Source organism: Grus americana, chromosome 5, assembly GCF_028858705.1.
Source record: "Grus americana isolate bGruAme1 chromosome 5, bGruAme1.mat, whole genome shotgun sequence".
Lineage (NCBI taxonomy): Eukaryota > Metazoa > Chordata > Aves > Gruiformes > Gruidae > Grus > Grus americana.
Window position 1 is genome coordinate 63,128,171 of NC_072856.1, and position 20,561 is coordinate 63,148,731.

Sequence of the window (20,561 nt, forward strand, 5' to 3'; positions counted from 1 at the left end):
AAGCCAAGCCAAGGCAGGCTGGAGGCTTACAGCACTGTCCTGTCTGCACTGATTTCTTTGATGTGTAATGGTCGCCGAGGTGTGCAGAGGGTGGTCAGGGGCTTTGCTGGTTAAACACAAACCGCAGGTATAAAATCTGAATTGCAGAAGGGAAACATAATTTTCAGCTGCTGGGCTTGGATGTATGGGAACCTCCAACATCTTACATTATTTCTGTGTGCTCCAGACAAGTGTACGGATGCTATCCTTTAAAAGGCAAACTCTAGACAGCAGAGCTGGCTGGTGTGACTCACAAGCCCTGCCACATAGTCTTTGCTCATCACAGGTGAAAGCACGGTTGGTGCTTAGGACACTTCGAGAGTAAACACCAGCAGTCCATGCACCTTTGATTTTGAGACATGGCAGTTGTATTTAAAAATGCTTCAATCCTCGTGAGAGAGGCTGTGGGTCAAGGTACTGCTTCCCAAGGTTTGTTTCTAACCCTGTGGATGTTTTTTAGGAATTGTCATGTCCCCTCCTGAAGTTTCCAGGTTAGGTCTGGTGGGGCCAGTGGTGCTAGCTGGTGTCTGAGCATACACAGAGGGTACAACGCTGGATTGTCACCAATGAAACTTGATGGTACCAAACAGCATAGGGATTTTGCATTATCTGTTAAATACCAGGAATTAATTTGCTTTTCACTTCCACACCACCACCAATGAAACTTCTAAACCTTCAGCCTGTGGTAGTCTTGGTGGGCAAACCCTGTATAATTCATGCAAAACCAAAGGGGGAGGATGATCATTTCCACTCCCTGTAGGCTGACAAACAAAAAGGTTTGGATCACTTTAACGGGCCCTGATGAAACACAAGAACAGCATCATTTCATCTGTGCCTGAGTGCTTCAGCACAGACACAACATTGAATTGATGGCAAAAGTGTGTGGCAGCAATTACTGCCATGAGAGTTGCTCTAGAAGGAAACACAAAAAACTCATTTAACTCCCTCACTCACCACTGTAAGTTAATTTGGACATGCTATATTCCCAGCACAGTTACAAATTTAAAAATAAGCACAACCAGGGCTGGAGCTGAAGAGGGACTGGATGGTGTAACGGATCAAAATGTGCTCCAGAATATGCTGGAGTGTAGTTTACAAAAAGCTGCCTTTTAAATCTTATGCCTACAATCTATTTCTTTCTGGAACAAAATATGGTACTTCCAGCCTACAATATGAAGTGAGTCATAATATTGCCATTCTGCTCCCAGCACAATTGGAACATACCTATGGTATGAAGTGGGAGAAATATTTGGCCAAGAAGAAAACTCCAGAATTTTTTAATGTACTGTCAAGACATGCTTAATAAATGGAGAGTATTATTTTCATATTGCGTAATTCAGACTTTCCTCATTCTGGGGTTGTTTCAGCAAAACACGCAAGTGTGTACTTATCTTTAAATAGTGTTTAAGCCCAGATGTCTGTTAACATACTTATGGGAAGGACTTTGCTAAGGGTTGGGCTTCCTGACATGCATGGAAGCAAACATACGCTTACACCTGCACGGGGGCTGAATGAAGTCTTGCAGGTAGATGTGGAGGGTGGGTGTCAGTGGCAGAAAGCACGTGAGCTTGCAATGGTCTGTGGTCCTTCATCCTATATTGCTGCCGTTTCCCTCAGGACAGATTTCAGTGGTCTCTGACATCACTTGTGTGGGCATGGACTCAAGCAGGCTGTGAGAAACAGCCTGAAGAGGAGTAAACAGAGAGCCTGGCTGCCCAGCTGGAAAGGCTTTGGGGCAGAGGATGAAATCCCCATCCTGGCCATGACAACAGGCATGTTACTTTCAGCAGACCAGATTTCAATCCGTGCGTACGAACAGACGCCGAAACAAAGAGAGAAGCGATCATGATGCATATGGCCGGCTGGGAAGTCTTTTGGCAAAGGAAACAGGGCTTAAACCTTGAACTCTTCCAGGTGAAAACTAAAGGCAGGAGCAACTTGTGTGCACACGGGATGGCAGGCGGGGCGGCTTGTGGTAAAGCTTTGGTCCATCACACAGATGATTTGGCCTTGATTCCTGCCCTGCAGCCGTGTGACACTCCCAACGCCAGTTTCCCTCCAAAGAAAATGTGAGTATTGACACAAACCTGCTTTTACATAAAACCTCTGAGCTCTCATGTATTACTGTGCTTATATGAGAGGCTGTTTATAGGTTGAACTTGATATTTACTTAATATACCCTACTCCTTGATATTAAATACTGTTACTATTAACTGCTGTGACGCCCGCTGCCCGCAGGGCTTTAATGATCAAGATCATCTAAAATAGCAGTGGTTCATTTTATTTTTAAGCATTCAATAATGCACAAGAGTTGTTTACCATTAGGCAGTGTATGCATTATTATGCTGTGCTCATATATGAAGTGTGGTATTTAACCAAACAGCCCAGAAATATCTCTTGCTCTTGGTAATGATAGCTCACAGAATCAGAGAGCCGATGAACATTTGAACCCTCCAGAGCATGAAATAATAATGGCTAGCTGGTGCCATTTCAACTGGAAAAGCAGTGAGCAAATGGCAAAGATATGAAATTTAAATCTTGTTTATACCGCACCACTGAGGACCACTAAGAAACTGGTTTGGATTGGTTTTAAGAGGATTTCAGAACAAAGGGGTTTCTCAAAATCTCTGCCCTTTCTGAGCAGCAATGTTCTGCTGTACACGCAGGATCTTTGGACTTTGAGTTTGGGAGCAGATTCTGGAAAACAGATGGATTGACCACTGCTGAGACCCTCTGGAGAAATTAAGATGAGAAAACCATCAGGAAATGTATGCCTGTATATCTCTTCAAACTCCTTTCCTTTTGTTAAAATGCTAAATTGTTACTGCTATGTTCGTAAGGCAGCTTGGGGTGTCTGAGCAGACTCCTGTTGTTTAACAAAGAGATTGATAAAGTCACACTTCGTGGGATATACCTGGTCAGTGATGGGATTCTATCCAGAAAGCCAGTGGTAAAGTAATCTGGGGGCTGGTTATGGAAAAAATAGATGTCTTCTTGCAATCACAGGAAAACACTGGGGACAAGTTAATTTGATCCTATGTATAATTTCATCATAATAACCTTAATATTTTCTTTGTATTTCCTTAACAAGGTGAAACAATACTTTCAAGAATAGTCCCAGGGCCGTATCCTTTTCAACAGTCCTTCAGCCTGTGTTGCCATGTATGCCTACATTCACTGACTTTGAAAAGCTCTTTCCTTACCCGAGGGTGTGTGGATGATGGCAAAGTGCAGAGTTTTTCCTAGCAAATTTGCTTTCCTTCATAAACATTTTTCTCTGGAGTTTTTCCCACCCTTGTTCCTTCAGATATATTGATCTCCATAGGCTTAATTCTTCCTGGTTTAAGATCTGTTTTCTTTTAAGCCAGCTACATGTCTGGGAAATATACACTCTGGTGTTCCAAGAGGGCAGAGGGAGGAATTTCTAGAAATAGCAAGATGACAAACAAATAAAGAGAAATTCTAGTCTTGGCTACCTTACTCTAAACTCAGCACATAGATCTCTTTTTTTTTTTTTTTTTTTCCCCCCCTCCAGAACTGAGGTTTCCCATCTGTCAATATGTGGATATAAATCCCAGCAGATGTTGAAGAGACATCTGGAGTGTATCCATTGCACTCCCAGTGTCAGTGATCATCACCAAGTTACCATATATTTTTTCTGAGCTAAAGGAATTTGTGGTCTTCCCTCCAAGTGGGTGATTGCAAAAATTGCGATATGTCTAACATTCTCTTCTACAGCTACTATGAGTCTCTGATACCAAGAGTCCTACTTAGCGCTTGTGTTTCCATAGCCAAAGGTTTAATGAACATCTGTACAAGCTATTTTATAAACTAATTGGGTGGGTGATGAGGGATGGGATTGCTGCCGTCCTGCCAGGAAGACCCTGATGTCTGCGACAAGACTGTGGGCAATGGAGGAGCTGGGAACCTTCAGCAGCTCAGGAAGATGGACAAGGGCATTTGAACCTCTTGGGAATCAAAATGAGGAGAGAGGATTTTCCAAAATGCTTATTTTCAAATTGAATTTGAATGGGGTCCCCAGCTCTACAGAGTGGCTACAAAAGCTCCAACCTATGTTTTTGTAAGTGAGAGAGAGAGATTTTCCACCCTCTCACGTCTTGCCCAGACAAGAGAGAAGAATCTTCCAGCCAACTACATTTTTCCCACCCCAGGAACAACTCTATTGTACAGCGTGAATGCCAAGGTCCAGGTTCCTTCTGGGCTTTGCATGTTTTCTCAAGTTGGTGTTTATCTTGCCTGATCTGCCCTGACTTTCTGGTTCCTGTTACTGTTTTTTCTTATTGTTGCTGGTGAACTCTGGCCCTTACCGGGAATATGATGGAGTTGCCTTTCTCTGAGCAGAGATATGGGAGATTTTCCAATACTGGAGTTCCCCTGCCCCACGCCGAGATGGCATCTATATTCCTTCCCTGGCTGATAAACCTTTTTTCTTCTGTATACACTATTAAAAAACATGGACAGAAATAAAGCTCATTTACTAGCCCCTGTAATTAACAGGGGTTGCATCTGTGAAACGGTGAGTGTCATTAGGACTGTTGTCATTGCTTAGCAACAGGCACCTGTGCAAATGATTTGGAGGAAAATTCCCTGAAGTGGAAACTATAGGCACTTCTCTAACCGTTTATATAAATTAATATAGCAAAGAAAAAAAATTGGGAAAAAAATTTGCCAAAAATACGGCTTCTTTGTAATCTAATAGATCTTTCTTTGACAAAAATAAATCATGCGATTATGAATATATGAACATTTCCTTGCATCTTCTGCAAAAATATAAGGGGAAAATTGATACTTCTTGAGAAATTATCTGTTGTCTGTCATAAATATCTCTGTTGTGATTTCCTGGGAGCTTAGCAGTTTGCACAGAAATGCATTAAGGAAATTACCTGCTTCTTTCACTTATTTTATTCATCTACTTGTTGGCCTTTTATTGTATGCCACACATTCCTTCACTTCAAGGGTTTCCTGACTTAGATTTGCTTGGCCTCAGCTCTGTGAGTCTTCCAAAACCAGATGAACCAGGCAGTTTGTGCGAGTGCAGCTTTGAAAAGGATTGCTTAAAAATCTATTATTTCCTCCATTTTCAAAATCAAAATGTATTTACCATGATTTCCTCGTACTGAAGATCATCAGACTAAAAGCTATGTATTGTGACAATAGGCATAAATATTTACAGCTAATAGAGACTATATCTAATTTTAGGTATCCACACCCACCATGCTCACTGGGAAATGAAACCAGTCTTGTTCAGGTTACGCTTCCAGCTCTTCTAAGGAAGAAAATCCATTAGGCACCGTCGGCAGTGCCTTCTCATTACCTCCGATGGCTCTGTTTTTATTCTTGCCTGACAGCTCACATTAAAAAGGGTTGCCCATACAGGAAATCTGAAATTCAGTGGTCCTCAGACACCCCAAATGACCTTCCACAGGTCAGACGTAATTCATGCTACGACAGGATTTTGAACCCTCTGTTGAGAAGATCCGGGGAAGGACAGACGCTTTTAGTTTCTGGCCAATGGAATGAATCCTTTCTGCCAAATAGCAGTGGCTTGGTTTGTTAAGGTGACAGGTAATTGAAATGCAGCTATATGGGGGGGATCCTGAAAGTGAGCTGACAGTACATGATCTCAGAAGCTGGAATATAGGTTGAATTTCAAGCTCAAACTAATTGCACACAACCTAATTTCTCTAACCACGATGGTGTCCTTCGTCATATGGCATGAGTTCCCAATCAGGTCCTTTGCTGTATATTTCCCCCATCATCTACAAGCAGCATCACCAGAATGTGGCCACAGACACCTCCCTCCACATCCACTGACCATCACAGCTGAAGTCCTTGTCCCAGTGGCACTGACTTTGGGGATCTTTGAGAGTGCTTGGGCTCACTTCCTTCTTCTGATAATCAAACCTATGTGGTCTTATTAATTAGAAATGTGGATTTATTACACAGTAATGTGATGACAAAAGTCATCAAAGGAGAAGAGGAGAAAAAAACATCCTGCAGGTAGCCTGTACCAGAGAGATTAAAAACACAACGAGTGACACTTGCTTCAAAGACTGTTTTGTCTTCTCCTAAGGGCTTGCCCGGTGCTGCCATTAGGTTTGCCAAGGCTTGCAAAGATTGCCAACCTCTCCCTGCAACTGTTGCATCTCTTTACATTGACAGACTGTAAAACCACACCTGAGCTCACGCTATTTGAGGCATTTTCCTTGGAAACCTTTGTCTTTGTTGCACAAACATTTCTTTTAGAGGAAGTGGGAGTAAGTCTGCCTTTGAATAATAATGATTACAATACAATAACTGTAAAATGGATAATAACAGTAACCAAGCAGAACTGGCCAGGGGAATGATAATTCAGCTTTGTGACAACTTCTGAGGTTTTACAATTTGTTTTCATTTTACAATGGAATGAAAACAAGACCTTCAGATATTATGTTTTCAATTTAGGTCTTTCTTGCTGTACTGTAAGAAATAAGCAGAGGGTCCTGGACCACAAGAATCTGTCCTTCCAAGTATTTAAAAAATGCTTTAACTTTCGTGAATAAGCATTTTCTTCTGGTGGGATAGTTCATCAAAAATGCTCTGGCCAGAACTTTTGCTAACCCCAAAAGTTCAAAATCATGAGTCATATCCCCCAAAACATAGTTGTTACAAATCACTTGTTTTATGGTTTATGGATTGCTTCTGGACTGTCTTCTCTTAATGTACCTTTCCCCTCCATCCTCTAAGGATGTACATTTGTTTCCCACCCTCCTCCACTTCTTCTCTGCTACTTTCTTGGGCTTTTTTTGTTTCTCGTGCAGCTTCTTGGCTCTTTTGACCTTCCTTAGCTTATGCACAAGAAGCAATGCTGAGATAATGCTTTTATGGTATGCTGTGGCAGGGGTTTGCCAGGAAAGAGGTGGCTGCTGGATGGTCTCTGCAACGGATAGTGGTCACTGCGGGGTGGTCCCACCACTGTTCTGCAAAGCCCTGTCTGGCTACTTGTTGGTTTTCACTCATCTGGGATGGCATTTTCCATCAGGCAGAGCTGACATCTGTCCGAAGGCAAGAACATCTGCTCTCATGCCGTAGCTGGCTGCAGCCCTTGCCAGCTCGGCAGCGCTTGAGGAAATCAGAAGAGCCACACGGTAATAATTATCACTCAGTGCTTGTGGGGCAGCCGCTATGTGTGCAATGTCTGTGGTTTGGTTTTGGACCCAGCTGGCTCAGAGATGACTCTGCAGGACCCATATCTAGTTCTGGCCAGCTACATGTCCCATGCTGCACCCAGGCATGCTTTGGAAAGACAAACCACCTTTCTTTTTCTCTGGCATTTCAGGTGGGAAGACCCTATTCTTTGAGAAAAAAGCAATGCTGAAAATAAATACCAAGAAAAGGAGATGCAGCTATTCATTCCGAAAGATGGAGGGAACTGCACAAAGGGGATCAAGAGCTGGAAGGACTTAATGTGATGGAAGGTATAAGGTGCTCTCTAGTCATGTGGTCACTATATGAATTGTCTCATGCACCTCACCATGACACACTGTGAATGCAAGCAGCCAGGGACAAGGTCCCCTGTGCCCTCAGGAGTTTCCACCCTGTTGGGCACAGTCTCAAAATACTGTTTTCCTTGCAAAATTGTCACAGGAATTGTTTGGTTGGGGGTTTTTGGGTTTTTTGTTTTTCGCTTTTTTTTTTTTTTTTTTTTTAATCTCTCACATTCATGCATTTAAATAGAGGGAAAGGGGAGAGAAACACAGCTGGGAGCACCATATGGAGACAACACAAGTTATTCGTGTTCCACCATTTTCTTGGCATAGATTTCCTCTGTCAAACATTACCTCAGATTGGGGACCTCATTCTGCATTCACACTCCCCGTTGCTTCTTCCTTCCTTGGAAGCATCAGGAGGGACTTAGGGCATTGCTACAAGCAGCTCTTTACCGGAAAAGAAATAAATTGGGCAATATGCTTCAAATAATGGAAGAATGAATTATTTCACCATTTTAGCAGTTTCCCAGGAGGGAGAGTAGAGAGAGAAAATGCACTTAACACTCTAAAATATTAAAATAACAAGAACCACAGCAGCCTCACGCCTCTGGACCTGAACCAAACTGAATGATTTAGGTAAATTTCCAGCAGATCTCCAAGTGGCACACTCCATCACAGAATATTTCTATGCATGGCGAGGGAAATTCTCCATATTAATGATATCATGAACTGGCTCAGCTAATTTGGAGTTCTTCCGTAAGGCCTGGTTTCTGGCAGATTAGCTGAATATTTTTTGGAATATGAACTCCCCTTTTAATGTTGAGTTTGATCCTGTTTTCATGGATGGTATTCCTGGAAAATTACTTTCTTAAAGCTGTATTTCACATATATTTTTTAATGAGAGGTGTTACTCCCTTGTATTCCTGGAACAGGCTTAAAATATTCCAAGCAGTAACTAGAAGGCAGTGAGATGAATTGCACTTGATTTTCAAGGTTTAGTGGTTGCATACACAGAACAAAGCAAAGCAGCGCTGTGAAGGTCTTTCTAAGAGCTTAAATAAGAGCATACAAATGTCCTCCTAGAATTTTTTAATGCTTTTGCTGAAAATTTTAATGGCAAGTTTTCAGAGAGCAAAAATGGGATTAAATAAGAAAGAAATGACAAGCAATTCTATAGTATCCTTTCTGTTTTGATGTAACTGGGAAGGTCTATGTATAGTTAACACTAACCAAAAATAAAGACACAATTACAATGCATCTCTAGAGGTATTTTGTAATCTATATGTAGATAGACCCTGAGCCTTCAGTGAAGTTCGTGTGCCCATATGGAACCATTTGGGAAGCGGGATCATAGAAGCCAACTTGTCAATAGCAGCACTCTCATCCAAGCCTGCATGGACAGCACAAGTCCTGGGCATTACTTCCATAGGCCATTGCTTGATATATATAGCATAAAATAGATGGTCTCAGGAGACATTTTCGGTGTGAGTTTGTTCCAGAGCTGAGATTCCCTGGTGGACACGCCTCACCTTTTAAGTGAAAAATCAGGTCTCTGCATTTCTGCTGCGCATGGACAGGGTCTCAAGCAACTGGGCCCCCCAAATTAGCAAAGGACATTGACTCTACACCTAGTTATTGGAGGAAAACACGCCGAGGTAAGCTAACCAGTTCTGAAATGGAGCTGGGCAGATTGCTCAGAAACCGAGTGTCTGAGCTGGCCTTTGAGGACAGAGCTGCTCACAGCATCTGGATGCCTGCCCACTCTGGAGCTGGAGCATGAGACAGTTTGTGAACTTAAAACACATTTTTCAACTTTATGGGATTTTCCTTATGGTCTGTTCTCAGCAAAGCAGCATTATTATTGTAAATAGATGCTCTTTTTGTCGCATCTCCCAGGGGATAAAAATTAATGTTGTTTGAACATGTATGTTTTCCCACTCATTGCTGAAGCAGTCCTTTTCCTTAAAGTCTACAGAAAGCCGAGCATTAGCAGATACTGTTAATATCATTACTTCAAAGTTATAGCTGGATGTCTGTGCCAGAGAGTCTTTAATAAGAGACGTGGCCTCCATCCCCCCAGAATTGCAGGGGTTGGAAAGTAGTTTTAGTGAGTCATCTCAGGCATCCTCCTGCACTGTGGCAGGACCTTTCTGTCCAGCCCCTCTGCACAGTCCTCCTTAACTCTTTCAGATACCTAAGTGCTCATCACTGGGACTGCTATTTCCATGGTACACTTGCCTGCTGTCCTGAACCAGGAGTGAGGATCCTGGTACAGCGCTGTGCTGCTCTTCCCCTCCTGCTCCCAAGCCATCACCCTCCTGACTGTGCCTCCTGTGCCACTGTGCTTGGGAATATTTTTACAGCTGTCCACCTCCCTCCTTTGAGAGTTTTCTTTTTTCCTTTTTTTCCCAGTGCTTCTTCTGTCAGTGAATGGTTTTTCCAGCCTTCTTTTCCCTTGAGGTTGGTTGGCGTATTTCATATTTATGGATTCATTGCTGTGCCAGTCCCTGAGGCAGAAAGGCAACCCTGGGGCAACCCCACTGCTGGATTTGCTGGTGCCCTGGACCCACACTAAGTCTGGGAAACTGTGCTAGCTGAAATACCAAGCTCTCATGGTCTTTCAGGCCTTCCTCTTCCCTGTGATCCCAAATACACCACTTTGGCTATGAGGACTAGCTGGGGACACCACTTCCCAGCAAGTGCCACAGGGTGCAGATGGCACTGTGTCCCCCAGGACCCTTCCCAGCCAGCTTGCCTATTCTCATATGATGACTTTCCATGCCCACAGTGATACCTCTTTAAGAAGAGGGTTTTGCTCTTGGTCATAAATCTATGAATATGTATGCTACAGAACAAATACTAAGGAAAAGCCATCACTGCATAATGAGATCTGCATTCATTTCAACCAAAGGTGGTAGCAACCACACAGTTGCAACCACAGGATTTTTATCATTGGGTCCTCCCTCATGCTACACTCACCTAGCTGTGTCCTCACTGCTGAGACATGATGGATGGTGCTTGGGATTGCAGTGAGGTGTAATGATTCATTCTCAGATCTGGGAGAGCTTTCCTGTCCACCTGGGTACATGGGAAAGTCATTCGTTGATGAATGGCGCTTGAGCATTTTAGCACATGTAGAAATTGCACATAAAGTCTAGTCCCTGCATTCAGCCAAGGCTGCTGGTAGCATGACTTGTCTTGGGTGAGAGACTTCTGAGTTTGAATGCAAATAATGCTTGATAATAAATAAGGTAAATAAACCTTGCTTTTTTTTTTTTTTTAAGCTTTTATTTATTAGACATAATTTTAAAACCCATTTTCCCTGATCCTATTTGGGGGAAAAAAAAAAGAGGTGAATACCAGTTCATAAATCCAGTCTAGAATTCATTCATTCAGTGCCTCTTGGGATAAAACTTGGGGTGACAATTCAGAAAGCTTTCATTCTTCAGTAACTTATTCCCTGACTTAGCTGGAAGACCCATAGCTTGGGATACAAGAACAATATATCTGACGGGAGACTGGTGAGTGATCACTCTTAAAAGCAGACTAGAAATATAATAACTTGGATTTTTTTTCATTGCAAAGATAAATAAAAATTTGACAGGAGATGTCATGACTGTTTAATGACTTTGTCTGAACAGAACAATTGAAGGAAATATGTTTGCTCTTCCTCATCCCTTGCCATTTCCATGATATCATTAGGTCTGGCCATAACAACTGGAAAGTTAGAACATAGGAAAGGAACTGCCTGCAGGGCAAAATACACACAGTGATGCATAGTAGCAATGATGTGTATCACTAGTACAGACACCCAGGTATTAAGGTTTATCAAGAGAACAGAAAATGAGAAGGAAGTTTTAGTGGAGGTATTTTGCATTGCCTTAATCAGTAACTAAGCCATTGTAATGATGACTTAGTAGAAACACTGCCATATCCTGCAGAAATGAAGAAGTTTGTACATGTCTAGGAATTTTGGTTGCTTAGACATTTGTGTTAAGTTTTGGGTTCGTTTCCTACATGTGGAGCATCTGCTGTTGAAAAGTATCTGCCTGGCTGCCAACATGCACCTGGTCTGGCACCACCTGTGAGTGGCTTTGCTCCCTGGTATGAATGTCTGGCCACATGTACTGACTCAATTATTGATTTTAAGATAGTGGATGTGATTGTTAGTTCAAGCTGTAGAGATTGTCCTTCAAGGGCCAGAGGCCACAATTGCAGTTTTGGTTTCCTCAGCTGATGTTGCCTACTGCAATGTTACACTAATTAGAAGGGGAGGGAAAGGCTAAGACTGACTGTCTTGGAGTAGTGGAGAAGAAAAGAGCAATTTTCTCATCGCTTCCACTGTTAACCCTTTTCATGCTCCAGACAAATCCCTCCATGTGTCTTCGCAGCAGTCCATTGCTGCATAAGCAACATTTCAAAATCTATTTGCCCATCCATATATCAGAAGAATAATTCCCAAAAGTCCCTTTCTACAGCACTGAGTACAAGAGTGATGGACTGGGCCAAACTCACAGCCCTGGGAGTCAAGTCTTCATCTCTGATGTAGCAGTGAGCAGATTTAAGATAATTTACCATTCCTCAGCCCAAATTTAGGTCTTATCCTAGCCTCTAACAGAAGGTGGTGTTAGCTCACATCATATTAATCTCTTGCAGAAGTCTTTTTCACTAGCTCATGCTACTGAAAAAGTCTTCCTGATATCTAGTCCAACCTCTCTTTTTGCAATCCTTGTTAAAATTTTGTCCTCAGTAACTTCTGTACAGTGGTAAGTTTCTTGGGTTAATCACGCACCATGCAAAGCAATACCTCTTTTAAGCCATTTGACTTCCTCATCTTTCCAACCCCTTCCCTCAGGACTGTGGTTGACCTTAAAAAACCCCATCATTCTACATCCAAACCACCAACACACATTCAAATGGTCTAACTCCTTGCTTAGTATTCTTTGTGTTTCCTATTGCCCTTCAAACACCACACAGCTAATACAAAATAGTAGACAGAGGGGCTTAGGTGGAATTTATGGTGGATAAGTCTGGATAAAGTAGCATGGCCGCTTCATCTACTCCTATAATTCCTGGCACTATCCTTCCTGATGTGTGTTGTAGTTTGCTTATTCTCTAAACTAGTTTTTAGACTGTAAATGTTATTCATGGTGCAGTGTTGTCCCCTGCTGTGCTTGACGCACAAGGACATCCATTGACTGCTGATACTGGATGAAGAAATCAGTTCTCTGCATCGGGCTGCAGCAGCTTCTGGGCTGTCAGTTGAGTCCTGGGTGACCAGCAAGATGCTGGTGGGTATGGGAGGCATTGGGGCAGAGCTCTTTTGTGTCTCTTTATAGCATAAAGCTTTTGTCGGTGTAAAATCAAACCAGGAATGGCAACAATACAAAAAGAAGCTGTATAACAGAGCCAGAGGCAAAGGTAGGAAGCAGCTTAGGTGCTGCAGGCTCCTCCCCAGCCACAGCTGCATTTCAGTAGTGCCAGGGGACAAAAGGGACTTTGTCACCACAGCGCTCAGAGCACTGCTGCAGAAACCATCTGCCCTGAGTAAATAGGATTACAAAGCATGCGCACACCTCTCTCTCCATGGACTTCAAGTGGATTGTGCACCCGCAGGACAATACAGGGATGTGTGTGAGGAAGAGAGATATGAGCGATAGTTATCTCAAGTCTTTGCATACCGTAAAACACCTTCAGAAGGAAAAGGTCTTAAGATACTCAGGGGTGTATATGGTGCCTGTTTCATTTGAATGTGGAACAACCATGGTGATTCAGGCAAAAAGCATCTTTTCAGTATAAAGACTGTCTAGGCTTCCTGGATGTGAAAAAGCTTGAGGATCACTAGATCTCCTCCGGCTTATGTGACACAGGACACGGAATTAAACCTTCTGTGGGGAGCCTAAGAATCAGTGGTTCTATAAAATTTATCTTCGAAAAAGCCAGCCATGAAATCCTTTGAATTGCACTGCTGGTGCCAGACAGGAAAACCTGGTGAACTGCACAACAGAAACCAGTTGTGGTGTACATTGAACATTTCATTGAGATCTCTGGTTTATTCTGGTTGATATCAGGGAAGATTGGCAGAGAAGTCCTTTCAGGTCCTGAGAGCAAAATAAACATATCTATTCTGTGGCTGCTGGTCTAAAGAGCCAGATCTTAAAAGAGTCAGTGCTTTCTTGTCTTAAGTATAAAGTTCAAATCTGTATGATCAAAATTGGATGAACATTAAAAGGAAAAAAACCCCACTGCAAACATCCATGCAAATAAACATCACAGTTCTCTTTCAGTGCTATTTATAGCTCTTTCAGTTTAATGACCCCAAACATCGCATGAAGGGTTTCTCTAATGTGCTACCAAGACTGCTTATAGGAGACAACTGTCTCAAGAATGTGGCAATGTGAAGACTCCCACGGCAGCACCCATGCAGAAATTGCAAATCTCCTTGGGCAGCCTCTTCCTGTCTAATAAAGTTTCAACAGGGAAAAAAAGTGATGGCACGGGGTTTAACTCATTGCTCATACACCATAGCAAGCAGAGACGGGTTGAAACCAGTGTGCGTTAGCAATCAATTAAAAATAACTAGCACATCAAAAATGTGTACAGATCTTCTCTTATGCCTGTAGCTGGAGAAATTTGGGATGTTATGGCTCCCATCTGGTTTCTGCCATATCTTGGCTGGTGGTTCCTTCCCCATGGGGAGAGGCTGCAAGGCGAAGCTGCTTGATGCATGGCCCGTCGATGGTGTCAGGGTGGTCCCAGTCTCCCTGGGTACTCCTGACTGCCCCAGGACTGAGAGTGACCAGCCATGGGCAGTCCCATGATCCGTGACAGCCCACTTCCAACCGCTCTCTTTCATGGGAGGACATGAGGAACAGGGATTTGAATCAGTACAGTGGCATATGGGCAGGATATAATAGATTTATGGATTTTCACAGGTACAAGCTGACTGCTCCGGGCAAGAGCAATAGTACTGCTCCTATGCTAATAAAAATGCCAGAGCAGAAGACTCTCCCTTCCCGCATGGCTTGCCTGGCCAGCAAGGTTGGGATCACTGCTCTGCAAGACCAGTTAGCGCTCCAGCCCACTTCAGTGCAAAGTCAGACAGATTAGATTAAATCATCACTAAAGAACAAAAAATGTGTCTCCTAACAGTAATTAATGGCAGTTGTCTTCTATATTGCTTTTAATTTACAGAGCTTCAGTCATGACTGAACTATTCTGTATGCTATTCATTAGCTGATCACATGCCACTGCTAATTTTTTTCAAATGGATTCACTATTTATAAATGTTCACCAGTTTGTGCAGACACATGAGGGGAGGGAGGGACATATTTACACCATCTACTTCATGTCTTTAGTGCAGATGCTTTGCAGTTCTCTTTTGGAGAGGCTGACCTCTCTCTTGTTTACCAAAGATGCAACTTTGACTCCTAAAGCTATTGGTATGACATTCACCTATGTGTCATGCCTAAACTAGACAGTTTAAGACTTACCATCCTCTTCTCCTTGGACTTCAACCATCTAATGAGTCCATTCACTTTTGTCTGCACAGTGGGCTAAGTTAGTTGCATGGCATTGGTACTACTCCTCAACCACTGAGGTTTTTTACATAGAAAACCAAATACACTTTTAGAACAGAACAGAATAGAACAGAACAGAACAGAATAGAATAGTTCCAATTGGAAGGGACCTACAGTGATCACCTAGTCCAACTGCTTGACCACTTCAGGGCTGACCAAAAGTTAAAGCATGTTATTAAGGGCATTGTCCAAATCTCTCTCAAACACTGACAAGCTTGGGGCATCGACCACCACTCTACGCAGCCTGATTATAAATTTTAGGGTGAATAAACTTCATGCTAAAAATTACTGATATTTTAGGGCTCATGAGTATCAAATGGGATGCTCAGTGGTTGCCTATGTAGCAAACAACATACATCTCCCTTCTGGCTTTCGCAAAGCAAACCAGTGAATTTTGGTACTATTAAACCAACTCCACTAGTAGCTGAATGGAATTCTTTTTGTTGGTACAACCTCAGCCCTAATTAAACATTTATAACCTCACATAGTTAGACACAATACAAGTCACCCTGGCTGAGAGACCTTTGCTCATGGAAAAATCAGCATTTGATGTTCAAAAGACGGAATGGAACCAGCATGTTAAAGCATCTACTCACTATCCAAACAGTCCCTATTGTTACAGTTATTGCCAGTAATATCCTGTTTGTCACTGGGATAGCACTTTGGTTCGCCTGCCCTAGAAATAGCCATTTACCTCGTGGCTAAACCCTTTCAGCGTGGGGCTTGGAATTTCACCAAAGGTATGGAAACCTACTCAGGGCTCTGGCCTCCAGCAAAACCTCTTCAAAATGCCTTGAGAAATAACTAGACTCATAAACTTCCACACATCCAACAAAAGAACCCAAATTTCTTATCCAAATACCAAATTTGCCTTCCCCATCTGCCTGGTGTTGCCACTGACCCTACTCTACATCCTTCACATCCCAACTCTGGCAACAGGCCCTGAACAAATTCATTTTTGTGGACTGTGGGTGAAATCTGTGGCAGAATATTACTAGTGTGGAGCTAATAACTGGTTTGGACTCTTGTACAGTGCAGCTGTACACACGATGAAACACCAATAGCCTTTCGTCCAGGGCTTTGCCGTATCTCAGTTGTAAATGCCGTGTGAGATATCTGCAGAAAGCCTGTTCCTTCCCAGGGTGAAGTCCGCGTCCTGCCTTTGATTTTCTTAGAGGCAGGTTGAACCCAAATTTTATAAAGTGGTTTCAAGCCCTTTCACGTGAAAGGTGCTGAATAAGTGCCGTACAGAATTGATACTGTTGGAGCTCAGCCCTTTGAAATGCTGGCTTCTTCCTCTGGGCCACCCTTGTTGGTAAGTTCACCTGCTTCACCTGTGCCATGAAAACCTGCCCAGGGAAGGAATTTTTAGTTGCAATGCAGCAGGGCAAGGAAACGTAGCTGGTGGCGTGGGGCCGTGAACGGTTAACACATTGGCCACAGCAGTGGTGCATCTGGAGCTTTTCCCAATGCTGGGCTGGATAGTATCACTGTCTCCCCCGAGTCGCTGGAGTCGTGGCAGTGAGAAACTGCTCTGAGATCACCTCTGGAATTCTCGATTTTTAATGCTTCCCCCCCTCCCTACTTCTTCCATTAGAAAGAAGGAAATTGGTAAATGCCCTGGGACTCACAACCAGGTTGTGACCTGGTGAGGCAAGAGGAAGCTCTTGCTAACACATCACTGCTGGTCATAATGCCTGGGTGAAAAACTTTCGATGGAAAGTGCAGCTTTGCAAAAATCTGCAGCAATTAATTGCTTTTGAGCATTAATTTTTTAAGCATTAATTTTGAGCACAGGAGAACTGAATCAAATGGTTTCAGCTAGTTTGGGAAAGTTGAAACAGTTGGTTTTGGCAGAGCGAGGGCAGGGGCAGACAAATCAGTTCCCTGGGGTAAAATCAAATGTGATTTTCCAGAGCCTCAACCATCCTGCAGGATCTGTCTGCGTGCAAAGCCTCCCTGTGTGCCATGGCGCCTGTGGTACCACCATGCCCGTGACACCACCATGCCCGTGATACCACAGTGCACGTGGTACCGCCATGTCACCTCTCCTCTTGACCGTGGGCTGCCACACAGATGTGGAAGGGGCTGTTGTCACAGAATATCCTAAAGGCTGTGAGCCCAGAGACAAGGTTGTCCCAAGTGAGCTCTTTCCTCTCACAATCCCCACAGTGTTTTAAATAGGTTTATGTTATACTTTATGCCATGTAATATTTTTATGTTATATGAGTGGTTTTTTTCCAGCAGTCTGCTCCAGAAGTCATTTCCACTGCTCGTTCCTGCTTGCAGTTTTGTAGTGAAATTGGTTTTATAAATGATGAGATTTCTCAAAAAACTGAAATTCCATTTTTGATCAGTGCTAGTTTTCACCACTGCCGCTGGACAGGGCTTGTCTCAGAATAGCACGTTAATATACAGAGCTATTTTTTCCCTTATCTTTCTGGACTTTCTCATTGAAAACATTCTTAGTTTATATTTATGTGTTATGATAGTTAAGAAGACAAATAAGAATAGCTGGAGTTATTTTAGAGGTCTAAATCTTCAAACTCTGAAAATGTAGCTTGATTTGAAAGTGAATGCATACTGCTTCTACCTGGCACCCTAAGGAAATAAAGATTACACAAAACCAGTCTTCATCTTCCCGTCCTTCTCTCAGCCCTCCTCTCCCTCAGTAACTTTTGAGCCCACTGGCAATTTCTACCACTTCTGACAGAGAGGAAAGGAAATCAAAGCAAGTCCCTGCGAGTCACCTGCGGCTGGGTAGGGAAGAGAAACTGGGCGTAGTGCCCCCGCCAAGTGCCAGCCTGCCTGGCTGGCATCAGCACGTATGTGTGTGCACAGCCCCCATGCACACACGTGTGCCCCCACGCTCACGCCAAAACCACCCAGCCCGCAGGACGATGCATACATGATCTGGTACTGGCTATTGTATGGGTTTTTCCATGTGCAGAGGTATTCGCAGGGCATGGGAGAGAGAGAAGGGCAGTGGGTGCTGGGACCGGCATATTGCTGGGGACCGAGGCTGTAAGGGACAAGTAGATCTCAGCTTATCACGGGAAAGTGGGTGCTGTTGCAATCTAAGACATAAATTCATGCAGCCAGGCTTCCTTAGGGGTTTTGGCTCGTGGAAGTACTTATTTCCACCATGCAATATTCTTCTGTCTTTTCTGGGTAAAGGTTTTTTTCTAAAATGGTTATTTAATCTATCTGGTGAGAAGGGTGGAGGAAAGAGTGTTGCTTGCATTAGAAGTGATGCTGCCCTCTCTTGTGGAGGAAAAGGTCTTCACATTTCCATGGATCAGATTCTGCAATTACACAGCTTTCTTGTTTGGCCAGTTCATCTGCTAAACCTGACATGAAGCCAGAATGAAAACAGAGATTTTCCCATTACAGAATACCAAATCTATGATAAGCCACTCCATGAAAATTCAGTTTTTAAGGAGGTGGGGAGAGAATGAGGGAAACTCCAACTGCTGCTACAAGATAAGCAATGAGTTTTGCAGTGCTTCTAGAATCTGTTTTTCAGAGATCTCATAAACAACAACAACCATAAGCCAAAGGAGCAGTGAGAGAAGAAAAACAGCAGCATTTGAGATGATAGGAAAATTTAAGCAGAAGTTTGAGCAACAGTTTTAGCCTATCACACCATCTGCATGATAACTTTGGACACAGCTGGGTAAAGTAAGTAATTGCTGCAGAAAGGGGCCTGTGAATATTGTACTTAAGCTGTGGGTCTGTTTTGCACAGCGATGCAGTGAACATCATCGATGACCTTGATTATGTTCATATTTTTTTCTTAAACTACAGATTCCCTCACTATAAAGTACTCAAACCAATCACCACTTCTGCTTTCCCTACCATCAACTTATAGTAATAAAATGTATTTATAGATGGAGTAACAAATGTCTTTGAAAGGGAAGTTATATTCTGACAGCACTGAAAGAGACTATGCTGGTTTTCTCAAAGATTACTCCTTAAATAGGATATAAATATTATAATTCATGCATCATTTGCCATGAGTCACAAGATCACTGATAGCATATATTTTTATGTGTGTGTATATATATAGTCTTCATCTTAACTGCAGCCTGCAAAGTTCAGAACTTCAGAATTTCAAAAACAAAGCAAGAATATAAATCAATGGAGGCTCAATTATATTTGCTGTCCCAAAAATCCGGTGGATTTAATTGCATCCCTAATGCTGCTTATTTGCCAAGAACAAAATAAAAATTGGAAGCAAACAAATAAATTCTCTGAATAAATCCTGCACTGTCCCAATTGTATGAGCTACCATCTAAGCTGCCTGGCTACCACCCAGGCCCGAATCACATTCCCGGACAAAAGTAACCCATGCATCCCCTTTGAACCATCTTCTCCTCTCCTTGATCTTCCTCTACCTCCCACCTGGCCCTCCTGCAGCTTTCAATTAAATTTCTTTTAAAGCACTTTCTTACCTGCATAGTGGTCAAACACGGTGGGCACATACTCCTCTGGGAAGGCATCGTTGGCATAACTCATCAGCAAACAGGTTTTCCCAACTGCACCGTCCCCAACCACCACGCATTTTAACATCTTCTTCGTGTTATTGCTGCTCCCATCCGTGCAGTTGTCATCTTCTTCCTTGCAGTTCATTCTTGCTGCTGCCGCCGCTGCCGCTGCTCTTGCTGCTCCCAGGACTTCCAAGTGCACATGAAGGAAAAATGAAGTGCGATTGTATTGACTTTTCCTGAGTTTGGGGGGGGGGGGGGGAGCAAATCTCAAACTCAGGAAATCATATTAATGTTTCCAGGCTGTCACAGCCGCTTCTAACAATTACCAGATCAGTCAAGGGAATCATTGAGGTGAATAAATTAAATATACAGAGAGGAATATCATAAAAAAGCGATCTGTCCTTGTTCGTCCGAGTCAGGAATTCCTCATCCTGCCCCAGAGTTCTCAGTATTTATTGCGACTTAAAAAATATCAGCAGCCCGTGGCTTTGATTCGCGTCTCCCTTCCTCCAGCTTGGCCGCAGGAATCAGGGATTCCTGTTAAATCCACTCCATTTTCCATTTCATTTCTAACATGGAGGAGAGCCTGGAGGTTTTTAATGGAGTTTTTCCTTTCTTTCTCCAGCTTGCTGTGTGTCAGGAAATCATGGGTTTCCTGCTGAATTCCATATTAGGATCAGTGGGCTTGTGAAGGGCTGCAAACAATGGGAGCTCTGTGTGTATTTGTACTTTGGAGGAACTCTGCCAGGACATGGAGAAAGAAAAACACTAGAGGTCTCTCTGCAGACCGAAGTTTTTAGGCTTCCTGCTCCATCCCGCGCTCGAGCTGCTCTCCGGGCTGCCGGCACCGAGGAGGATTTCGGAGAGGCTGTGAAAGACGCGGGTGTTGGACCTACACGGCCGGGCGGGATACGGGGAGGCTGCGAGCTGTGCCCGTGTCTCAGGGCTGTCTGTCGTTCGCA

At 43.2% G+C, this 20,561-nt stretch overlaps 1 protein-coding gene across 1 annotated transcript in view; it reads right to left on the minus strand.

The window, feature by feature from the left end:
* Nucleotides 1-20,312, minus strand: part of RHOJ (ras homolog family member J) — a 63,815-nt gene extending 43,503 nt beyond the window's left edge. Inside the window, exon 1 of the mRNA XM_054827105.1 lies at nucleotides 19,564-20,312. Within this exon, the coding sequence (XP_054683080.1) occupies nucleotides 19,564-19,741 (178 nt within the window). The 5' untranslated portion in view covers nucleotides 19,742-20,312. The remainder of the gene's footprint in view (nucleotides 1-19,563) is intronic.
* Nucleotides 20,313-20,561: the final 249 nt, after the last annotated feature.